The following is a 23,390-nucleotide window of genomic DNA, read 5'->3' as shown; positions in this document are numbered from 1 at the left end:
TCCCGGAGGCCTGCCCAGTGGCCACGGCCGACAGGACAAGTCGGCGGATGAGCGTGAGCGCCAGCGCACTTATCTGCAAACCTGGAAAGACAAAGGCCTCCCAGGCCCTCTGCCAGTGGTGCTAGCAAAGAACAGGAAGATCCCGTAGCAGACGCACCGCCAGTGCAGTGTGGTTGTGCCAGTGCGAACCCGAAAGCGCTCCAAGAGACCAACCAGCGCCAAACCGTTTTGGTCATCCGCGTCAGCGTGCAGCAGGCGAGGGTTATGCAACCGGCTTTAAAAGCGAGCGATTTTCAAACGTGTGTGCGATGTGCAACTACCGGTTCACCTGTGTCCTGCTTGTCGTGATTGCTTCCCGTGTGGACGGTGACAGCAGGTCGTCCAAATCCACAATCAGCCACCATCAATCAGCGTCTAGCGATGGTAAGTCGGGACGCCGGTTACCCGTCGTCCGAAACCCTATCACCAGCAGATCCAGATTGACTGGTTTTCCTGCAAAAGCCACTTTCTCCACTCGGCATCACCTTTGGTGTGCCGTTTCCCCGGCACGTCAGGCACACAGCTTCAATAGATGCAGCATGCGGCACGGTCTTAAACCGCGCTGTAACTGCCGCCTATGATGCTACTGCGCAACGCGCCATCAAGCGCCATATCACTTTCAGATGTTTGCGCTGTGCCGCAAAGCTGTGAAGTTTGAAACTTCAAGCTTCAAGTAACTTCAGACTGCGTAGTCTTCAAGTAACCTCAAGTAACTCATCTGAAGTCTACAAAACAAAATACCCCAAACGTACGCGATGTTCAGCAGAGTCCTCCAGATACATCCATCGATCTTCACTATCGCTTCTTGAGGTACTTCTGCTGAGGTAGCTGTGGAGATGATCCATGCCTGCCAAAAGATAGGGTAGCATCTGCAGCTCACTGAGCAGCTTGTTTTAGGCTTGATGGTGCGATGACTTACGCATGGGCAGTCTTCAAGTAACCTCAAGTAACTCATCTGAAGTCTCTAAAACAAAATACCCCAAACGTACGCGATCATCAGCAGAGTCCTCCAGATACATCCATCGATCTTCACTATCGTCTCTTGAGGTACTTCTGCTGAGGTAGCTCTGGAGATGATCCGTGCCTGCCAAAAGATAGGGTAGCATCAGCAGCTTACTGAGCAGCTTGTTTTGGGCTTGATGGTGCGATGACTTACGCATGGGCAGTCTTCAAGTAACCTCAAGTAACTCATCTAAAGTCTATAAAACAAAATACCCCAAACGTACGCGATTTTCAGCAGAGTCCTCCAGACATATCCATCGATCTTCACTATCGTCTCTTGAGGTACTTCTGCTGAGGTAGCTCTGGAGATGATCCGTGCCTGCCAAAAGATAGGGTAGCATCAGCAGCTCACTGAGCAGCTTGTTTTGGGCTTGATGGTGCGATGACTTACGCATGGGCAGTCTTCAAGTAACCTCAAGTAACTCATCTAAAGTCTATAAAACAAAATACCCCAAACGTACGCGATTTTCAGCAGAGTCCTCCAGATACATCCATCGATCTTCACTATCGTCTCTTGAGGTACTTCTGCTGAGGTAGCTCTGGAGATGATCCGTGCCTGCCAAAAGATAGGGTAGCATCAGCAGCTCACTGAGCAGCTTGTTTTGGACTTGATGGTGCGATGACTTACGCATGGGCAGTCTTCAAGTAACCTCAAGTAACTCATCTAAAGTCTATAAAACAAAATACCCCAAACGTACGCGATTTTCAGCAGAGTCCTCCAGATACATCCATCGATCTTCACTATCGTCTCTTGAGGTACTTCTGCTGAGGTAGCTCTGGAGATGATCCGTGCCTGCCAAAAGATAGGGTAGCATCAGCAGCTCACTGAGCAGCTTGTTTTGGGCTTGATGGTGCGATGACTTACGCATGGGCGAATGTGCCGAAACCAAACTTCCGACGCGGAACTTCAACCACCGGAGGGAAGGGAAAGCTGGCTGCAGTACCAACAGCAAAACCCGCCTCGGTAGGGAAGTAGTGGATTACTGTTTCATAATAGGCATGTTTTTTTTTTCTCTGTTCCTCTCTGTTTTTGTTTTTTGTTACCTGCCTATACCCAGCAGAGCGCTCTTGCGCTATCCGATGGCCTCCTTTCTCTCTTCCTGCTGCACGCGTGCGTATGTACGCGCTGCTCATCGTGCACTATCACGAGCACCAGGCCGTTTTCTATTTCGTACGCTCGTCGTTGTTTTCGTTTTCATTTCGCTGTCGTAGTATTTTTTTTTCTTCGCCTGCTGCCAACCGTCCGTCATCTGTCCAGTCGTCTCGTGGTATCGTAACCATCTTCGGCACCCGGCAGAAGGCGTGCGATTTTGGGAAAACGCACACTCCAAACACTTGCCGTAATAGGCGTAGAGATGTTGCCGTGCCCCCGGCCCTGCCGAGCGCTTCCCTCTCTGCAGGTGGAGAGGCTTTGCGGCGCACCATTTTTTCTTTCCTAGTGCAGTGGCGTGCAGCTGCGCGCGGGTGGTGCAGACTATTATGTTACGTTAGACGAGCCGTGTAAATCATTCACTCTGCCTTTCTACGGCGCGAAACGCTGAAGCACTTGCTGCCGGAGCGGACAGTCCGCTTATGTGCGCAATGCCTAGGCGATGTCAAGTGACTCACGGATGCGTCACATCAGCAAGCACCGGGCCCTGTTCCCCATGCCATCGATGAACCGAAAAGGGGAAAAAAACCCTTAAACCGGTCAGCTGCGGGTGAGGTGATGCTGGGGTCGCTGCTTTAACAGCAGTAGCTCATCCGCTGTTTATGGTAAATGGCAGACGGGGCCGCTTAGAAAATGGACATTAGCGAAGTTTCCGCCGTCTATTACTTAAGCATGCAGTTGTACCATTTAGTGTACAATCAACGTTGTTAGCATCGCAAGAGTTAACTATCTGCCGGACGGTAGAATGGAGCTGCGGCACAAATAAGGAACACCTCGCGATGCCTGCAACGTGCCAGAACAGTGTCTTTGCAGCCCAAACCAACAACACAACAAAAAAACACCTCCCAATAGTGAAATTGTAAGTCACCGAAGTTGGACCTTCGATATGTGCTGCTTTGTTGTACGTTCGGTTCTCATATTGCTCCTATTTTACAAACACACCGGTACCGCCACAGCTCTGTGTGTTGGTTTTCTGTTCTCACCCACGGTGCATTACAAAGCCTCCTTCTCCTGCCATGGTTTGCTTTATGTACAGCGAGTACCCGGCCACCTTCTTTACCACTGTCGCCACAACGGGGCCAGTGCCCAATAGACGCCGAGCCGCAGCCACCGAGTTGCGCTCAATACATTCCCTCCTCCACCTCCGCCCCCCACATCTGTCACACATTTTCTAGGGGGGAAACCAATTTTCTCAACCTTACTCCAGCTAGCGTTGTGTGTGTTCTACCTTCATATGCTGCCGCTGGATTCAATTGTACTGCCACCGCCGCATAATGCCAAATTGGGTTGCATTTGTTGTGTGCATTCACGTAAACGAGGAAAACATGGCACCTTTTGTGAATACAGCAACGGGCCTACAATTATGGTGGTTAATATTTGTACCATTTACCCTTGGCCCGGACGGGGTCTTGCTGCTGACGCTGTGCACACGCTCATGTCCGTGGTTGAATACCCCGGGTCGGAGGGAAGTAAGTGATCACTCATTTCCGTTCACGGTGCATCATCAAGACGTACCGTTTTGACCGGTTTGCTGTGATGTCCGTGCTTTATGGCACATCTTGCTGCAAGTTGCGCACAATGCACTCGTCTATGGTTGGAGATATTTATTCAGCGTATGCTGACACTGTGCGGTAAGCAAAATGTATAGTTGGACTTTCAAGTCAAGTCCGGTTTGGATCACATTTGGCCCCAAGAAGGTTCTTTACATCGAGCACGCTTTAAAGTGTATCCATGAAAAAGTTGAGTTCAGGTAACAGTGGTGGTCATAGAACTAAGCCTGTCTATGTACAAAACGTTATTTCATGAAGTTCACATTTTTTTGTACAATAATGGCCGTATTACACAATGGCTTTTTGGGTGGTTATTTTCTGTCAAATCGCGTTTGACAGATTTTATCCAACCAGAAAAAAGACATAACAAAAAAAAAGACAACTATTTTTTTTTGCCATCGGATGGTTATTTTCTGTCAAAGTTAAAATTGTGTGTAAACATCCACTGTTTGGTGTGGGAATCATCGTCGTCCTCAGGTCGATCATTTCAACATTGATGTTTCGTTCAATTAGATGTGAATAAACCATGCTTTTTGTTTTAGAAATAAATTAATAACAGAAAAAAAAACTTTGGGCCAAGCTCATTGTATTACACGGTCCAGGTGGAACTTTGCGTCGAAGTGCGGATTTTGACAGAAAATCAGCCAAAAAGCCCTCGTGTAATACGGGTTTAATACGACAAATTTGTAGCAACTCAGTTCAAGAATCTCTTGTCAGGTCAGGTTATAAAAAAGGACCAGATCCTATTCCTATTGGTACAGACCCGAAAGCTGGTAGACCATCACCTAATCAATGTTACTCGGGAGACTTCGTTAACGAACTCTCTGGAATTCGAATAAATAGGTTTAATTGTTGAAAGATGTTGGATTTCGATGGTTTTCTTTTAAAGGTCCGTGATGCCACCACTTATCGACTTTTTTTTGTTACCATTGATGTCAGACCAAATATTATAGCCTTTACAGAAGGAGCGCATTCTTGAGGTTTACGATAAATCTCAAGTTTGATCAAGCTTTCTGTCAAAGAGTGCAAAATCAAGTAGGCATTCTAAACATAATTTCTCTCATTGTTTATTAAGTGTTATTTTTTTGTTCCAAAAGGACGCGAGATATTTAGCACCTGGCAGGACATTAAGGTCACATTTATGGCCAGATATCTTGTCCTAACAACACCACTGAATATCCAAGTCGAACACACAACATATCGACGCAGTGCTTTTTGGTTGCATTAAGGTACGGTACCAATATTGCTAAAAACGTGATAAAACTTTGAGTAATTTCGGCTACTATATACGTTTTCTAGTGATAAAAACACTAATCTAACACCTTGTTGCGAATATCCAGTAAGTTATCACAAGTTTTTTGCACCAAAACTTAAAGCGTCGATTGATTGTTTTGATTGCACCAAGATTGCGCTCAGATTTATCATAAATCTCTGAGATTATGCGTAGGTAGGTTAAAATTCTTCTTTTGACATATGAAACGCATACTTTTGACATAAAATTTGCTCAATTGGGCCTTGTAATAGAAAGATTGATGGGCATTGTTTGAGATTTACCGTAAATCTCAACAATGCGCTCCGTATAAAAAGACTGTTAGAGTTTAAGTGTCTTAACCATAATATTATTTTTCTCAAACCTTAATATGACATGGGACATGTAGTCATTGAACATATTGAACTCTGGAAAATAGAACCAAAGCTGCTTCTGAAAACAAACACATCTAATGCAGTTGACTTATTTCACTGACCACCACTGTATAAAACATGAAATAAATGATATTTGCCGGAAACGGTGAATGTTGGGCTCAGCCGCAGCGCAGCACCAACGGTACGGCTCGGCACGGTATGTCAGCTGAGCATGAAACAGGTTTCCAAGCCCTCCAAGATTCGCACGAGCGCTAGACCCGATCGGTTGTTCTAAATTCAATGCGAATCCGCGAGAACTTAACCAGCCAGTTACTTTCGCTTTTCGCCCGCAACACCTTTTATTTGCCTTTGGCTCTCTCTCTCCTTCTTTCGCTCTATCTGTCGCATTTTTCACTGAGAAGGGAGTCATCTGGGAGTACATAAGAAGGGGAAGAAAAAAGCATAGGTTTGATCACAAAGCATACCAGATAACGAGCAAGCTAGGTCTAAGCCGAGGTACCATAATAGCAGGGTGCGTATGACGGAAGTCAGCACTGGTTGGAGTTCAACGTCAACCAACCGCTGCGTGAGCTTTGACCTTGAGCGATTCGAAACCTTACGGGGCGCGTAAAGTTCACCATCCCAAACGCCTCTACATACTCCAAGACAGCTAATGCCTGGGGCTTACGAACTGTAGCTCAACCCTGGTTAAATTTTGATTGCTATCATGGCTGCCTGGCTAATGTTTTAGCAATGCCAAAAAGCAACTGAGTAGAATGCAAAAAATTATGTCTGCACGCCCGACGACTCGGGGCAAAGTTGGGCAAGTCTCTGTGACTTTTTAGATCTCCAAGTGAGGTACTTTTGGTTTTTGATACTGACATGTTTTTCTATCAAAAGCCTCAATCGCTGTTTTGCATTCGTTGTCTAACAAAGGTGTGCGTAATATACCGAGAACGCTGCTTTCCAATAAAAAAACCCCCTAATTGTCTAGATGGTCAATATTTGTTTCTTTATTCGAGCGCTCTATTACGCCAACCCCCCCACGGAGCTTGAAGCCAACTCTTTTCCGCATCCGTGTTTTGCTGGGCAGCTTAGGCGGGATTTTCTGCCTTGATTCCACGCCGGTTCGTGATTTCGTGCCTGAACAGCAGCGAGCTTATCCAAAGGGACCGTTTGTTTGCCGTTTGGCAACGCGTGCGGTTACGTTTCGCTCGCCGTTGTTTTGTTAGTTTGTTTCATTCGCATTAGTTCGTTGTTTCGATTACCAGTTGCGATTCGGTTCTAGGCGAAAAGAATTGCGCAAAAACCGCCGAACACAAAATACCCGATCGCAACCATGTTCGATGCCTTTCGCCGGTGTCCGTTGCACAATGGGCGCCGGTGTTGCCAGGGGCTGGCCGGGCAGATCCGTAACAGCAAACACGGAAAACCCCGACGGTAACCAACGGCGGCCGGTGGTGAGACTGGGCGAATATTACGAAGCGATGCTATTCGCTTGATTAACGATCCGCACCGTACCGTGACCGAAAAGGGTTTTGAGAAATTCCTTCTAAGCGCGTAATTGGCCGGGACCGTTCTGTCAAACTTCCTTTCTGCTGCCGAGCAAGGGTGTGCTCCATTAAGCACCTGAGCAGCGAATTGGAATTACTTAACGCATGCCACACTAATTCGTTAAAGGTGTGCCGTCCCGCGTGACGTATGAGTATGACGTATCGTTCGTTCCCTTTCGTTCTCCCTATAGCACCGCTACCCGTTCCCTTTCCTCTCTGCTAAATCCATCTTACTCTGTCACAGCGATGGATCAGCGAGCAACGCTAATTAATACAAAACCATTAATATAATGTTCCGAGATTATTTTTTTTACTTTAAACACCGTTTCTTATTTCATTCACACCCCTGTGTGGTCCACAGGGTTTCCACAGTTGCGCTAGGAGCTGTGATTGAACTGTCGTCAGGTGAATACTATCGGGATCGAAAGGGCTCGTACGTCTCCTACGCCGGTCTCCACGTAACGACACCATTCTATAATTTAAGGCTATTAGTCAAACTACCAAGGTCTTAGCCATTCGCTCGGTTACACGGCACTGAGGAACGCTGTGCGTTCCGGAGTAGCGACAAGTTCGCGGAGGCTGTGCTACATTAGCTCAGACAAGAGCACACCATCACCTCTAGATGCTATAAACATGTTTACGTTGTATAGAGAGGAAAAAAACGCTATTAACACCTTCTTATTATCGCTTCTATCAACTTATAGTTGGCTTAAAATTGGTGCTTTTTTATGTCCCATTCTAGTAATCTGGTTACTTCCAGGTCTAGAAAATCATTAGACCTTTCACTTTAGTACGATCTGATCACTAGAAGGCGATCACACTCTATAACCGGATGTATCTAAACAGTTTGAGACACTTCTTTCGGCTCATTCGTCCAGTGAAGTGAAGTTGCGCTGCACAAAAAAAAAAAGCTTGTAAAAGGAAGTAACCACCACCTTCAATAATTGGCCTTTCCAGAGTCATTCACCCCGCTGTCGCTGTACGGTGGCACTCTGTTTCCTGCGGACGTTCCCACCGATGAGCAGGTTTTCGCCCCGACGCTGCCGGTACCGGAAAAACAAGTTTTAGAGTTAGGCAACCTGCGCGCGGACAGCGAGGCGACTTCCGCGACCAGCCGCAACGGCGGCAGTACGAGATCTCAGGTGCAGCCGGATGTCGAGCACCATCCGGCCGCCCAAAAAATCTATCCCACATTCTTCCGTAACATCCCACCGTTGGGCCACTCCCGGCCCTACTACCAGTCAACGGAAGCGGCCATCGAACAGCGGTTCAATAAGCTACGCACCGGCGTACCGGCAGCAACGGAGATCGCTTCGCCCCTGCTCGGTTCGGGCGATTTCGGCATTATCAAGGGTACGGGGGGGAGGAGGGCGGCCTTCCAGCGTCCAGGCGTTACTAATGCTCTCCATTACTTTGCAGGTGGCACATTCTATTACGACACGGACGTCCCGAGCAAGGGTTTTGTCGACGATTTCTATGGCCTTGGCTACAGCGGCAATAATGGGCACGGCCGGCCACAGCTAGCGTACCTCGTGCAGAAACCGCAGAAGGAGGAACAGTTTTCCAATTTCCGTGACTTTGCGGACATCAACATCTCCAACGATCCGGCCTACTCGCACCATGCCCCGCTGTACATGGGTATGCACGGTGGTGGGCCACCGCGCCCCGTTATGCCGGCCGCATCCACCGTACCTGAAACCAGCACCGCCGGCACGGTGAAACGCGAACCGGATAACATACTGGACGAGCTGCGCTCGTTAGACGAGTCGCCGAAGCCCGATGGCAAACGCCGGCCACGGTTGCCCGGCAAGGCGAAAAAGGAAACGCTTTTCGAGCGGAAAAAGCGACCAAAGGCCACGAAAAGCACCAAGAGCGCGGCGGAGCAGTCGGAGGGTGAGGACTACATGGTGGCTTCCAGCTAGAAAAAGGAGAGTCCTCACACACCTGACCGACCTACCGGCCAAGTCTATCAGCATCTTCGGATGTATGGGAGTCATTGCGCGAATGAGTCCTACTATGTACACGTTGCCGTCTGCCTCATGGTAATGTGTACCATCACCACAGACTTACGTTAGCCTTGTGCATTAGTAATTTCATTTGTTGTTGCTTTTTTGTCTGCAAGTGTTCCAAATGAATTTTTTTTTGTCCCCCATCTTGTGCTCCAATACCTTCATTCTCATCAAGGTGGAACAGAGTAAACATTGCATGTCATCATAAGCTCCTACTCGTCGTCCTACACGTCACCATCACGTTCATCATTATCATCATCATAGTCACCTTTCATCTTGAATAATCAAGCATCAAGCCGTCAAACCATGACCCGCGGGAAAAAAACGCACCATGCAACGCACTAGAAGAATTCCATGTAGAATAATGTCTCCAACCCACGCTTCCGTCCAGGCGCAATTCCAGCAATTCCGCTCGGATCTCCAACGTATCCTTCTGCAGGACACTCACATTGGTTTGCGCACCGGACCGCTTCCAAACGGAATGCTGTAGTTCCCTTTGCGGACTGTTCCCGGATTCACACGTAGGCATGCAGGTGGATCCGGCTCCGGCCTACCATTGCACTGGGGTGATGCGTAGCAACCTATCTTACTGAGCGGGGTTAAAACAGTAATATAAAATAGTGTGCTCCAACATGACATTGTTGAATAAAACCGAACTTTTACTCAAAATGATCGACCTATGCGTTTCTTCGTGCTCTCCACTAGAGATGAGAATAATCACTTTTTTCAATGATTTGAATCGGAGTCAAAGAGTGGGTTTAAAGATTTGAAACCTTTACTCACTCTTTTGAGATTCATTAAAAAAAATATTACACTGCATTTATGTTTTTACCACTCTTTTGCTCTTAATACTCTTTAATACTCTTTTACTCACTCTTTCAGAGTGATTATAATCCAAAGAGTGATAGTACTCTTTTACTCACTCTTACGGAGCGATTATAATCCAAAGAGCGATAAAACAGTTTTACTCACTCCTGAGTGAGTTTCTAGTCGGCACAGAGAGTGAGAGTGAGTATAAACGCAAAAGAGCGGTTAAAGGAGTCATAAAAACTCTTCGTGCTGATTTCTATTCATTCACTCTCTCGAAGGTTTCAACTCACTCACTCACTCTTACTCAGCGTGCACATCTCTACTCTGCACATCCTGCACCAAATCCAATAAGCACCTCAAAAGACCATTAGAATACACCACGCACACACACACACTTGCACACAGTGCCTCCGGGAAACACTCACATACAGAGCGACACAATTCTGGGCGCAGCAAAATAAAAAAAAGGTGTGCTGTACTCGCTGTGTCGACACGCAACATGCATTCCATTGCGCAGGTCTGACCTCTCCGCGAAGGAAGGCTCTGTCAGCAGCACACTGGCAACAATCGCCTCTTTGCCAAGTGCAAGCGAACGCCAGTGCGTGCAAATTATGTTTACATACCGTGCCCAGGACGGTTAATTTGGCATCAAAATTCTACCGAAGGTCGGCAGGAGCAGCACGACGCCCGTTTTGTGAACAGTGCCATCGGACGGGGACCGCGACCGAACCGTCCCGCCAAATCAACCACGAACCCGTGTCCGCTATGAACGTCAACGGCAGTGGCGGAGGTAGCAAAAACCATACCACCAGCAGCATCGGTAACCATCACACCTTCAACAATAGTATTCACACCAGCAACGCCAACAATCAACAGTACGCCAACAGCAATGGACAGCAGCCAACGCTACGTATCAGCCGCAGCAGTACCCGCAAGAAGCCTTTCCACTTCATTTCCAACATGTGGAAGATGAAGAAAATCATCAAGTTCGAGGATATTATGTTCCATCGCGAGATGAACTGTCGCGCTAGATCGGAACCATCAGGTGTGTATGGGTGCGCGTGTGTGCGTGTGGATGATGCATACACGGCTATCGATGTCATTACACAAAACGTGTCGCTGAGGCAGGAAGTTCTAGGGAAGGCTTCGGAGATGCAACCTTATCTTTCGCAACAGACCAAGTGTCTGGTTCGTATGCCATTTTTCGTTTAATTCCACCTGAAACCTCTTCCCGTTTAGTTTCTACCTACAACTGTACCAGCAAGGGCTGTCAGCGAAAGTCATCACCCTCGTTCTCCATGCTGAGTCTATCGCCGGGGAAGTTCCAAAAGTCGGATGAGCTGGAGGTCACGCGCCTCCGATTATCCCGGAACGATAACCCCTTCGTGCAGAAGGTCCTCGCCAGTCGGGACAACGTGACGGACGTAATCGACGATACGGAGTCAGATGACGCTATACTGATATTAATGTCCGATGTATGTATCTACCTTTGCGTATGTCCTGAATTTCTCGACCTACCTTCATCCGACTCGGTTTGTTGTTTTGTTCTTTGCTGAGCAGGAATTTAACGGCGAAACGGAAACGGATCCACTAGCGTTGCCACAGGTGCATGAGCACATGATACGGTCCCCACCGCCGACATTTTGGCCCCGTTCGCAAAAGACTGTGTTTAACTTTGGCGGTGATGATCAGTCGCAACTCGGAACCGATAGCATTCCAGGGGTACGAACTGCATGTAACGCTTCCACCTCGTCCTAATACTCACATCTGCTATTGCTCTCCGCAGGGTTCGAAACACCAACGTGCGAACCAGTGCAACTACTAACGCTAACGGGGGGAAACGGTGCTATTTCTAAGGTACTATTAGAGACAAAACTTTAACATGGAAGATGGCGGCGGGTACCTTTGCGCAATTCTGCAAAACCAACAAAAAACAAAAAAACCACAAATGCAATTACCGTACGGGACACACAAAATGATGGCAACGTACGCAAAATGTTCTTATTTTAGTCAACCGGTTGAGGCATCCAGTTAAGAACGGTAAACTATGAAACATTTCTTTCCTATAACTTGTTACAACGTTTATTAGTCAATATATATAAACGATTTGTTTAAGCAAACCAATATCCATGTTTTCGACCGTGTGTATCCGTGGGGTTTATTGCGATTTGCGTTGATGGTAGTTTGTTTGTCTAAAAGTTCCCCTAAAAATCATCAGCCAAACTAATCAATCATCATCATCACCATCAGTGCGACTTCGGTGCGGTTGTCTGCAACTTAGAACCCTGTTCTGTCTGCTGTTGAAATGTGTTTCTTCCACCACTGGCGTGGTGCGTATTTATTAATCCATTTTGGAAAATCTTATTACAGAATTTATATGTCGTATACAGAAATGTTGTGGCTAAAGTTTCCTGATGTCCGTTGTTCAATAAAAGCAGTATCACACTTTCCACTTAATAATGTCTTTCGTCTAGCGTCTATGTCTAGGATAGCTGAAATTCTGTTATTACTGTACAATATCTCATTTTTTCAACATGTTTGCTACAATGTTTACTAAGTCTATAACACAAAACAGATTATTGTCGAAGAAATTGGAGCACACGTAGGTCCTCAAGCTTGCAAGCTTATCCAATACACCAACCTGACAGCATAATTTAAAATATATGTCAACAAGCAATTAATGATGGGAATTGGGAGGTGGATCGGTTGATCTGATCCAAATAATCACCATTTTGTGCTCCGGAAACACTGTTCGGGATCTTCAAGCGTTAGTTACGAGTAGTATGTAGCGAGGCTACATGTATTTATTGAAAGTGACATGCACTTGTAATGATTTTAGACATCCATCGCCGGTCGGAGATCACCAGCGATCACTTGATCTATTCCATTCCAGCCCTTCTAGAGCTATGAGTGATCCGAAATTCCCATCACTACTACCAAGTGGCCCACTGACGGCCATCAGCCGGTGTAAATTGAATAGTGTCTTGCAATTTGAGAAAAACCCTGAACAATTGATTAGCAATATAAAATTGCGATTCTCTGGGGCTCAAAAAAATTGAGCTTTCTGCTGTGTTTTTATTATGTGTAAACGTGTCCATAAATGCGTCTGACTTAACAAACACAACGATTTAATTTGGCTACCTTGATGGGTTTTTTTTACATCAACCGAAGCGAGTTGCTCACCCCTGAACCGCAAGCAGTTCGTTCCCGTCACCTAGCAACGACATATATGCGTTACACGTGTAACGATCGTTCTCTCTCTCTTTTAGCGCCTACTTGGGAATGTTTAAATTGTGTGTCAAACGCAGGGAATAAATAAAATCTGACAGACAAACTTCGGCATAATTACTGTAAACCAGCCAGGGTCAAAAGAACAACGTAACCGGCCTTCTTATCAATCATAAAAATATCTTTCTTATCAACGACGCGCACTACGCCTTACGTACGCTGTAAGTTGCTCTCCATTATAAATCCTGTCGGGTACACCGAACGCTTTCGTTTTATTTATCACCTTCACCGCCGGATTGCTACTACTGCTGTAGTCAATATTATCTGTGCTCTGTTTTCTCTACTGCACTGCGTTACGCATCTGCATGTCGCTGCTCAACCTGCTTCCGCATCGTATTTCCCAGCGACTGACTGCACTCTACTTCACCGGTAAGCTTCAGCCGAAAACATCCCATTCGTGAGGTAAACCACGACCTTCTTTCAGTATCAAGCTTCAGCCTGCAACGCCGACCACGGTCTACACAGACGAACACTATGGCGAGCATGACGGTGACAAAGATCCCAGCCCTGAAAGATAACTTCATGTACCTGGTGATGTGCAATGCGACGCGGCAAGCGGCTGTCGTCGATCCGGTCGAACCCGATCGTGTGCTGGAGGTCGTGCAGGAGCAAAACTGTAAGCTGAACAAGCTGCTAACGACACACCATCACTGGGACCATGCTGGTGGTAACGACGGTCTGTACCAGCGCTTCCGCCAGAACACGGATTGGGGTGAGCTGTCCGTGTATGGTGGGGACGATGACAGGATCACACGATTGACGCATCCGGTCCAGCAGGACGACACGTTTGAGATAGGAAATCTACGGGTGCGTTGCCTTTCCACACCGTGTCATACAAAATCGCACATCTGCTACTTCGTAGAAGGTGAGCAGGAGCGGGCTGTTTTTACCGGCGATACACTTTTCCTCGCCGGCTGTGGTCGTTTCTTCGAGGGAACACCGATTCAAATGTACGATGCATTGATCGGTAAGCTGTCCCAGCTGCCGGACGATACGAAAGTGTACTGTGGGCACGAGTATGCTCTGCAGAACCTGCGCTTTGCCCACACGATCGAACCCGACAACGAGGACATTCGGGAGATGCTGGAACGGGCACAGGCCGCTGATCTGGAAGGACGGCAGGCACTCGTCCCGTCCACCATCGGGTTGGAGAAACGGATCAACGTATTTATGCGCGTGCGGGAACCATTCTATACAACGATGTTTGCTACTAGCGATCCGGTGAAGGTAATGGAACAGCTCCGATCAGCTAAAGACAAATTTTAAGCATTTCGTCTACAAGTAAGTTTAGAGTCGTTGCTCCAAAATTGATACTCCCGGTGCAATATCAGTTTGATTGTACATCCGCTAATAACGCTACATCATTAAGATTCAAAATTGAGGATTGAACGTTGAAGAGAAGTGATCCGCAAAGCTACTTTGCTCGACGACAGAATGTCGGTCTAGTCACGCACTGTTTGAGAATAGTGGTGATAGAAAATTCTATGCCACCTGCATTACAGTCCACTCTGAGCACCTGTTGTGCCTAATGAATCTTATGAACAGTTTCATTCGATACATGAGATTCGGTTTGATCTAGAATTTATGATTCGCCAGAATGTTGGGTAAAAGTTAACTTTCTCATGGTTAATCCTTTAACTATAAATTGTGGTTTTCCTACATGAAATCCCTATATTTTTGAGAAAATGCTAGAAACTTACTTGTACATCGATTATTTACGGATAAGAATGGGTTAACTTTTTTGGAAACACAATGCCTTTGGCAAGTATTCGTTGCCAACTCGTTGTATATATCAAGTTTTATCGATCGGGTAGAGAAATGGGGGGAAATAGTATGGAGGAGGTTTAGGAATTCCTATCACGATAATTAAATTAAAATTCTGGTGTTGGGTATTTTTTCTGCCTTGATTCGTTTCACCATTGTTGGATGAGTAGGTCATGTTATAGAAGGAAAACTTGATAGATTATTATTTTCATTACAAACAAGACATTAGACACGGTTTCACCCAAATTGAATAATTTGTCTACTTCTCAGGCCATATGTTTTCTTTCGAGAGTTCATTCTATAAAATTCTCGGGACTCTAGCAAAATGTAGATTTGTTTAAACTTCCAAATTTCAGACAATAAAGCAATCAGTCACATAATTGCATTAACACTACGGAATGGGCTTAGTTAACTATTTCAGAGTTAGAATCCTAATCGGTCCAAGGACTTTATCATACTGAGAATAAGGACTGAATCAAAGTCCTTGTACTATTGGAGAATGCATTTAAATCTACTGTAAATTGCAAGAAAATCCATTTTCGACTCCAAAATAATATATGTGTAGTTATATGTGTATTTTGAAAGCTTTCTTGGGGCATCTTTGCGAAGAACAGCTTTGCTCTTCTTACCACATCAACAACTCCTAGCCTGCCCTGCATTTGAATCTATTATTTCCACACAAAAAAAAACAATATCACCTTGACATCTAGGTTTATGATGTTTTGTCACATTTCCGCACCGAATAATTATTGAATCTGAATAAAGTTTATATGTGTTTGTACACATTCGTTTTAAACTTGGTATTTTGTCTTTCTTGCAAATTCTAACGATTTTCGTAATTTTTTTTTATTTTATTGCATTTATTTTTTATGTTTTCTTATTAATTTCTTCCTCTTCCGTATGTTTTTGTTCGGGAAGTCTCTTGATACTAGTTCATGATTAATTCTTTTTTCTTCTACAAAAGTAGGAATTCTTCTAGTTGTAAAATTAATTTTTAAATTCTAGCGCTCCAACTGTCCCCACACCCCTCCCAAACGCTTGTATAGCAACAAATAATCAACAAACACACCCACATATGTGCTGTCAGATAGCTGTCAAAACTGCCAGCAGCGAGAGTTCATTTTTTCGCTTGGGTTGTCAAGCCGAGCTAAACACGAAGAAGAAGAAGAACAAGAAACGAAAGCAAACTCTCCCAAACTAAAATTTGCAAACAAATTGTGTGGCCTAGACAACGGATTGGCTGTAGTACCCGTGAGCGAACATCTGCCGAGCATATGTAACGTAAAAGTGCAATCGTGTGCAACTGTACGCCATATTTGATAAATCACGCTTGTCACACACGCCTGTCCCACCGAATCTCGCAATCAGTCCGAAAAATCTCCAAGCCCTGTTTCGGAAATGGCTATCAAAGGGTGTTGTTCCGTGGTGAAGTACCTGGTGGTGCTGGTGAATCTACTGTTTTGGGTAAGGTGTACGATATGGTTGTATTACCGTGGCCAGCTGTAGCTAAATTTCGATCTCTTTTACGAATTGCAACAGGTCGTCGGGTTTTTAATCGTTTCGTTGGCCATCTGGATGCTGTCGGATCCGACCTTCCTGATATCGATGACCCAAAACGAAAAGAACTACACGATCGGATTATATATCTTTCTGACGGTCGGTGGTCTAATGCTGATCGTCGCCTTTCTTGGGTGCTGTGGCGCATTTAAGGAATCACAGTGGATGCTAACCTCGGTATGGAATTGGAAATTAGAAAGCTACACCGTCAGGCAGGAAGGTACATTCTAAATGATTTTGTTTTTTTTTTACTTTTCCACAGTTTTTCTGCTGTCTGTTGATGGTGCTAGTTGCAGAGCTGGCGGCTGGCGCTTGGGCATTCCAAAACTCCAACAAACTCGACAATGTGGTCCGTTCGGCAGTGAAGGAAGCGGTACAAACACAGTATGGTGTTATACCCACCCGTACCGCCACACTGGATGCTATTCAGAAGCATGTAAGAAGATTTATTTTCTAAAACAATCGTGTATACTTTAATGTTCGCATATTTCCTCGCAATTCCTCGAACACAGTACAAGTGCTGCGGTGCCGAAGGACCGAATGACTGGCAATCAAGTGCATTCAACAACGTGGAACGTCCGACGCTCAGCGTAGAAATCTCCAATCAACCGGCCAGCTACAAGGTGCCGGAGACCTGCTGCGTGGCCAACATCACCCCGGAACAGTGCAAAAGAGCTACGCACATGGAATTTCTGGCATCGATGAAGACGAAGTCAGATTTATTCGTGGACGTGAGTAGAGTTTTATATTTAGGCTTAATTTTTGCTTAAACTACATAGTAGAAGAACATTATGCTGAAATTTCATAAAGAATTGAGTGCTGGTATATCCACCCCAATAATTACAGTACCCGTGATAATATCCTCATAAACCGATCACGGCATTAATGCGGGAAAGTCTCGTCGAAAGGGCGTGTGTACCGCTGCTAAACAATGTGTAGTAGCGCTAAAAATAGTACCACCGCTTCTGGATGAAGCAATGCTACCCAAACGCCACGCCCAAACCCCGCACCGCGGGCTAACGCTCTGTATACCTTTAAACAAATTTACTGATGCTTACTTCATAAAACATCGTTTCCTCTTATTGTATAAATAGCTTTCAACCCAGTACCTTGTTGGGATTTTTCTTGCTTCTCAAAATGCCCCTTCCTTGCGCTCGTATTGCTTCGATTAAATACCGGTCGCGAATTATTGATCAACGCCTAAGTTCGAAACATGGATGAAGGTGTTGTAATTTAATCCATTATTTATCCTTTGTTTTGCTTTTGCAGGGTTGCATGGAAAAGTTAGTGAAGGCGGTACAGGAAAACATCAAATTAATCTGCTACGTTGGTGCTGCCATCGTGGGTATTGAGCTGCTGACGCTGATACTTTCCTTGCTGCTATGCTGCGCAATCCGCCGGAACGATAATTACAAACACTAAAGCCAAGAAGTGCACGGGTCGATTGTAAATGTCGATTTACAAGCATGCTTTTTAGTCTCCATATGCATATTTATATGTGTATCCATATATATATATATATATATATATATATATATATATATATATATATATATATATATATATATATATATATATATATATATATATATATATACATTTATTTACTTAACGAATCCCTAGAACGTAGATCTGATAACAATGGCCATGACAAAGCTTTTATATTTTTGTTTTATAATGATACGAAATAATACTAAACGGTGTTTTATCTCCCTCTACGTTTTAAAATTAATGCGTAAAAAAACTTACTGAATGTAACTTTTAACACATATATAAGACGCACAAAATCCCGCTGCGCTCGAGATAACATACGGTGTCCTCCCCTCCCAAAGCCAAATATACATCTATATATTTGATGTTCTTTAAAAAGAAAACAACTGCAAATGGCAATTATGCTCTTATTTATATAATTAACAACAACAAAAAAACAAACAAACAAACAAACGAAAACCCCCTTTTAGTACGCACAACCCCGTAAGTGTAGCTGAATGCTAAACATATATGGAATATATAAATATTTTGTTTCTCGCAGAGGTCCGTAGCTAGTTACCGTTGTACTTTAACGAAACAAAAAAAGGGCAGTTACAGTAGGTCTCAATACTCTTTTGGGTCACGAGACTCATGCAGAAAATCATAACTATAGGACATTCTTCGTACAAAAAAAAGCAAAACACACACACACAAAACCAGATCAGGTTGTTTGATATCGAAATAATGATAAATGTCTAGAAATGATTGTGTTCTCTAAAGTTTAAGAAGAATAAAGTTTTATTTTATACTCATTTATTTACACCCGTACTGTGTTGTTTGTGATGCTATGTCCGGAAACTTGCGCAAAGGCGTGTGATACATTAACACTCGGAAAGAGCATCGTATAACCAAAACCACCAGCGACTACGACAATAAATGAGTTGTTTTATTTCCCTTTTTCTGAGTATATTATACACAAGTAGATCAGCATTATCAAATACGTTCAATATACATTGGTTGCGGTTGTTTCTTTTTGTTCGAGTTGTTTTGTTTCCAATAATACTTTGTTTTTGTTGCGCTGCGGCGTTTGCAGAGTACGAGCGTGCCGGATTCTAGGCTACGAACGCGTCATGTTTTAGCCAGGCTCATATCGATGAGCTAATATGAGCAGGAAAACAACCAATTGATACGGAGAGGTACCTTCAACGTTACCAAAACTTCGGTGATGCCGCAAGTGCAATGTTTAGATGGAACAGAAAACATAGCGTTGCTCACCGGGAGTATCTCACCTTAACCTTAGTATCACCGCACGCACATAATCGCATAAGTTTCATGTCAGCGAAGCAAGTAGTAGTACATCCGACATGTGTTAATAGACAAAACACACGACAGGTCCTCAATACGTACGTACTCCTTAATTATGTTCAGCAAATGTTGTCACTTCCACCTCTGGAAACACTTAAGCGCTATGATGGTCCTATTCTCCCTTGTTTTTTTTTTTAAGTGCTTTAAAATGTGTTTTGTTACAGAAAATGAAAATCCACTACACACAGGAAAGAAGAGGTTTCGACGGTGTCGTTCCTCATCCTCGTTTTTCCCCCTTCTCTCTAATGGCATCCGCAGCTTTTCACAACCATGTTCTTGTATTTCTTAAGATTCACATTAGACTCGTCGATGTGATACAGCACGGAAATGGGAACCAGCTTGGTTGGAGCGCAGCACGGTTTGGGCACCTAGTTGCAGATAAAAGAGAACAACAACAGCATGATAAATTCTGCACTGATTATGATCTGCACGAGATCTTCTACCAACCTTTGTTGGATGATTTAAATGTACCAGTGTCTGTACGATCGCATGGTTGGTAGCGTTCATGTGTGCGTTGAGCGGGAAGTTACATTCGCCGCTGCAGTAGTACGCTCCATAGCCTTCCGGTGCAATAATCCACTCCTGCGAGTAAGCGAGTGAGCGAGAAACGTTATACAAATACACGGTAACACTCCACACTACCTGTCACCTGGCTACCAATACGTACATGCCATTGCAGATCTTTGAAGCTAACATACAGCTGCTGGATCCGGCAGCTCTTGTGCTGATCGTACGGCTGATGATATTGGAACGGGTGCCGGTGTTCGGTTTTACCACTTTTGCGCTTGCGCGATGGCTGGCTACGCTTATTGCGCGTTAGGTGCCGTTGAAGAATCGGCTTCATCATCTGCTGCGTTGAATGAGGAGTTACAAGAGAAATTGAAGATAGGTTTTGTTTTCTTCAAACCGGAAACACCTGATTTCTAGACGAAACTAGAACGCTGAAACTCTGGAAATCTACCTACCTGTTGACTATTGGCGTACACCACCAAGAATGGCTGATACTCCTCACTTCCACGCGCACTAACGAATCCAATATCATCTAGCTTCACCTCCCGTTCTACGTGTATGGGCCGAGAAAGACAATGAAAGACATTAGGAGTCACTGGCACGGGGATCGTGACATGCAGCTTACCAACGCGATCTCCAAAGTACGCTCCAATGTACAGACCATGGTTGGCCTGTCTATTTTTTAGCCACAGGTTAACCGCACCGGTAACATTGACTTCCAACCAACCCTCGTAATCGCCCGTCAGCTCCATGCTCGAGATTTCCGTCATTTCACTTTCGCTGCAATCACATCAACAAGTTGTGGGTGAAAGCGATCATATGCCAGAAACCGACACCTCTCTTACCCGTTCAGCTCGGTGAGCGCATACACCGTCAGTGTCAGCGACGTGTTGTAGGTGGTGTACTTGTTCAGGTTCAGCTTCCGATAGAGACGCAACTCTGCCATCAGCACGCTGACGTCGTTCTCGATGTTGGTGATCCCGAACCACAAACGGCGACCCTTCTCGTGGCGCATTTCAGACCCGTGGTGATCTGGGGCACAAGAGTTCAATCAGTACTACGCATAAGTTCACATCCACATCTGGCCATTCTACGTTAGTTACTTTCCGACTACCAGACTATAACTACAACCATATTATCGTAAGACGGAGATCACACAACATCAGGTGGGGTTTCCAGAGTTCATGCAGCTTCGTCTAGAATGCAATACATGTTTGCTGCAAGCATGTAAGTGTTTAGTTTAGACCAGCGCTCTAAGATGATATTCTCTGTTTTGCCAACGGATGAGACATCATTGAATGATAGGAATGTTTCATGCCCAGCCATATATGCAGATATACGTTTGCCGCCTTTACCAAGCGCCAACCCGCTACGCCAAATACCAACTTTCCAGCGTTTCAGTTAGTGTATTACGTTTTAGCCATACGTGTTAGGGTCGGTCCGTGTCCTTCAGCCAGCAAATTACGGATTAGCCAGTTTTACGTGGTTGTCAGTAGCAAAAAAGGTTTTACAAAAAAGAAATGTCCGCACCAATGTCCGGAACGGCGTGGGGGGAAAAACTCACTCTTGTTCAAAAAGGTCATAATAATATCACTCTCATCAATAGCTTTCCTGTCGGCATCGGTAATCAGGATGTCCAGGTCTGTACTACGAACCTTTCGTATATGGGCAGCTCCACCACCGGCGGCATCATTCTCCTCCTGCTGCAGTTGATCGTAGACGTTCAGCAGAAATTGCGGCGCAGATTTGCTAGATTGCATGCCAGCGAACGAAGGAAGTTATTGCCAATTGCGTACCGTGCACCGTTTGTTTGGCCGTTGAGGTACTTACCCGACCGAGGAATGTAGATGGCGGACGGCCGGCCGTGGTCCCGGAAGCCCGAGCAGGTTCAAAATTTCATTCTCGATCTCCTGCTGCTCCTCGAACGAGAGTGCATCCTCCAGCACCGTCTGACCGACGCCGTTATCGACGTAAATTCCGGACAGCGTCGTCGTCGCTGCGGTGGCCTCGGTTGCCCACCAGCAACACCCTAGCAAACACACCACCAATGCGTACCCTAATACGCGACCCATACCCAACGCGTACAGACGAATCGAAGTTGTTTGGAATATCCCGGAATGCACGATGGACAACGGGCTATGTATATTTTTTTTTTCCTCTGCAGTGAGCTTGGAAGAACACGATCACAAACTGATCCTCAAGGTGCCTAAAACTCCGTTTCTATTTCCTTTACGCTTTGCTCGCCCTTTTGTTTCAGTCCCTGTGCCCTTTGGCATGTGCAACCTTCCCTTTCTTTGGCTCCTCGCTCGCTCTGTCTGTTTCTCTTTCTGTCTCCCTTCCTCTCTCGTTGTGCATCTCTGTTGCACTTGTCTGAGAAGCCAACACTTTGACAGCGATCGAAGACTCGATCTGTCTTGATCTTTCATCTCATCTCGGGCCTTCCATCTCCGCACAGTCGCTGAGGGGTTGTTTCCAGGAACATAGGCCGACTGTGACGTTTTGTGCGGTAGGCCTGTCAGAGCAAACCGTCATCTGGAATTGGCTTTTGCGCGAGCGCAAATAACGAATCCTCGGTAGGAGGAATTGGCATCGTAAATAAGATCGCAGTTAACTTACGATAAGCAGACGGCGATTTTCTAACGATTGTTATTAAATAAATATAAATAGCTATACGTTTCAATATACCAACAAATATACTTATGTATGCACAGTATGCGGCGCTATGCAGAATGAAAAATTCTACATTCCAGAAACATCACACTGTTATTGCTCAATAACTCATAACATTCCCACATGCGTAATAGTATTTGGGGAAACATTAATAAACGACGATTGCAATATAGGGCAAACATTAATATCAAACATTGATGCAATCGTTTGAGTAATTGTTTATAATGTTCAAGTAGAACAAATATCACTTATCAAGACTTATCTATTTTTAATCTGTTTGATTTTCACCCTAGCAAATAAACAAACCATTTCTGCGCTTATTTAACTCACTAACTATCCAGAATACACAACTTGGCATATTCTCCCCTTCTTTCGCCTATCATTGGGGCTAAGCATTGAACACGATTGTGGACCGACTGTATTTACTCATTGCGCTACGGTAAGAAACGCGTTCTAGTGTAGTAATTAGCTTAACTTGCCCAGTGTACTCAACAACGATCATCAAATTCATTTGAAAACGAAAATTGAATCGACAAAATATACATAACGCAAACGAGTTTCAAGATAAAGTTGCCAGACCATGTAATACACAAGTAAATCGAACATCTCCATAATTTTAAATTGAAAACATAGTTTTATTTCGTTGTCAGTATATCAGACCGTATATGGCCGCTCGCAGATAAAAATACTATTCAAAAACTGCCAAAAACATTTATGGCACACGTAGTTTTGATCGCTTTTTCTTTTACAAACATTGTAAACATTTGTCCTTATTGTAAAAAAAAACCTATGCATGGGCACGAAAAATTATGATCTGTATAGTTAACTGTGTTCGTCAAGGCACTTCGGTGATGTGTTGTGTATTTGTTGGTTTTGAACAATATGCTAACGAATTCGCTGTCGGTTAGCATTTGTGCGTTTTAGTGTTTTAACGTTACCTTACTGTGTATGCTATGTTATCGTAGCAAGTTCTTTAACTCCTTCCTGGTTCCATTTGTCTGTCTGTCTTTGATTACGAAAAACACTCGTT

General features: G+C 44.8%; 5 protein-coding genes across 5 annotated transcripts; 4 read left to right on the top strand and 1 right to left on the bottom strand.

The window, feature by feature from the left end:
- The first annotated feature begins 308 nt into the window (after positions 1 to 308).
- Positions 309 to 8,839, top strand: LOC128709326 (uncharacterized). Its single transcript, XM_053804317.1, has 3 exons — positions 309 to 423; positions 7,875 to 8,270; positions 8,337 to 8,839. The coding sequence occupies exons 1-3, from the start codon at positions 309 to 311 to the stop codon at positions 8,837 to 8,839; spliced, it is 1,014 nt and encodes a 337-aa protein (XP_053660292.1).
- A 1,662-nt stretch (positions 8,840 to 10,501) lies between these two features.
- LOC128712525 (uncharacterized) lies at positions 10,502 to 11,561 on the top strand. The gene is made up of 4 exons (XM_053807421.1): positions 10,502 to 10,781; positions 10,976 to 11,211; positions 11,297 to 11,458; positions 11,523 to 11,561. The coding sequence occupies exons 1-4, from the start codon at positions 10,502 to 10,504 to the stop codon at positions 11,559 to 11,561; spliced, it is 717 nt and encodes a 238-aa protein (XP_053663396.1).
- Positions 11,562 to 13,329: 1,768 nt separating this feature from the next.
- LOC128718804 (hydroxyacylglutathione hydrolase, mitochondrial) lies at positions 13,330 to 14,290 on the top strand. Its single transcript, XM_053812423.1, has 2 exons — positions 13,330 to 13,393; positions 13,449 to 14,290. Exons 1-2 carry the CDS (start codon positions 13,330 to 13,332, stop codon positions 14,288 to 14,290), a joined length of 906 nt encoding a protein of 301 aa, XP_053668398.1.
- A 1,896-nt stretch (positions 14,291 to 16,186) lies between these two features.
- On the top strand, positions 16,187 to 17,767 carry LOC128711537 (CD81 protein-like). The gene is made up of 5 exons (XM_053806421.1): positions 16,187 to 16,252; positions 16,328 to 16,522; positions 16,608 to 16,781; positions 16,858 to 17,076; positions 17,615 to 17,767. The coding sequence occupies exons 1-5, from the start codon at positions 16,187 to 16,189 to the stop codon at positions 17,765 to 17,767; spliced, it is 807 nt and encodes a 268-aa protein (XP_053662396.1).
- A 1,655-nt stretch (positions 17,768 to 19,422) lies between these two features.
- Positions 19,423 to 21,807, bottom strand: LOC128713459 (protein 60A-like). The gene is made up of 8 exons (XM_053808323.1): positions 21,521 to 21,807; positions 21,255 to 21,439; positions 20,536 to 20,722; positions 20,316 to 20,470; positions 20,146 to 20,240; positions 19,848 to 20,030; positions 19,628 to 19,762; positions 19,423 to 19,548 (listed from the first exon to the last, which is right to left on the bottom strand). The coding sequence occupies exons 1-8, from the start codon at positions 21,760 to 21,762 to the stop codon at positions 19,423 to 19,425; spliced, it is 1,308 nt and encodes a 435-aa protein (XP_053664298.1). The 5' UTR covers positions 21,763 to 21,807.
- Positions 21,808 to 23,390: the final 1,583 nt, after the last annotated feature.

Source organism: Anopheles marshallii, chromosome X (assembly GCF_943734725.1).
Source record: "Anopheles marshallii chromosome X, idAnoMarsDA_429_01, whole genome shotgun sequence".
Taxonomy (NCBI): domain Eukaryota; kingdom Metazoa; phylum Arthropoda; class Insecta; order Diptera; family Culicidae; genus Anopheles; species Anopheles marshallii.
Note: the sequence above shows the minus strand (reverse complement) of the source record. Positions and strands in the feature narration are given on the sequence as shown.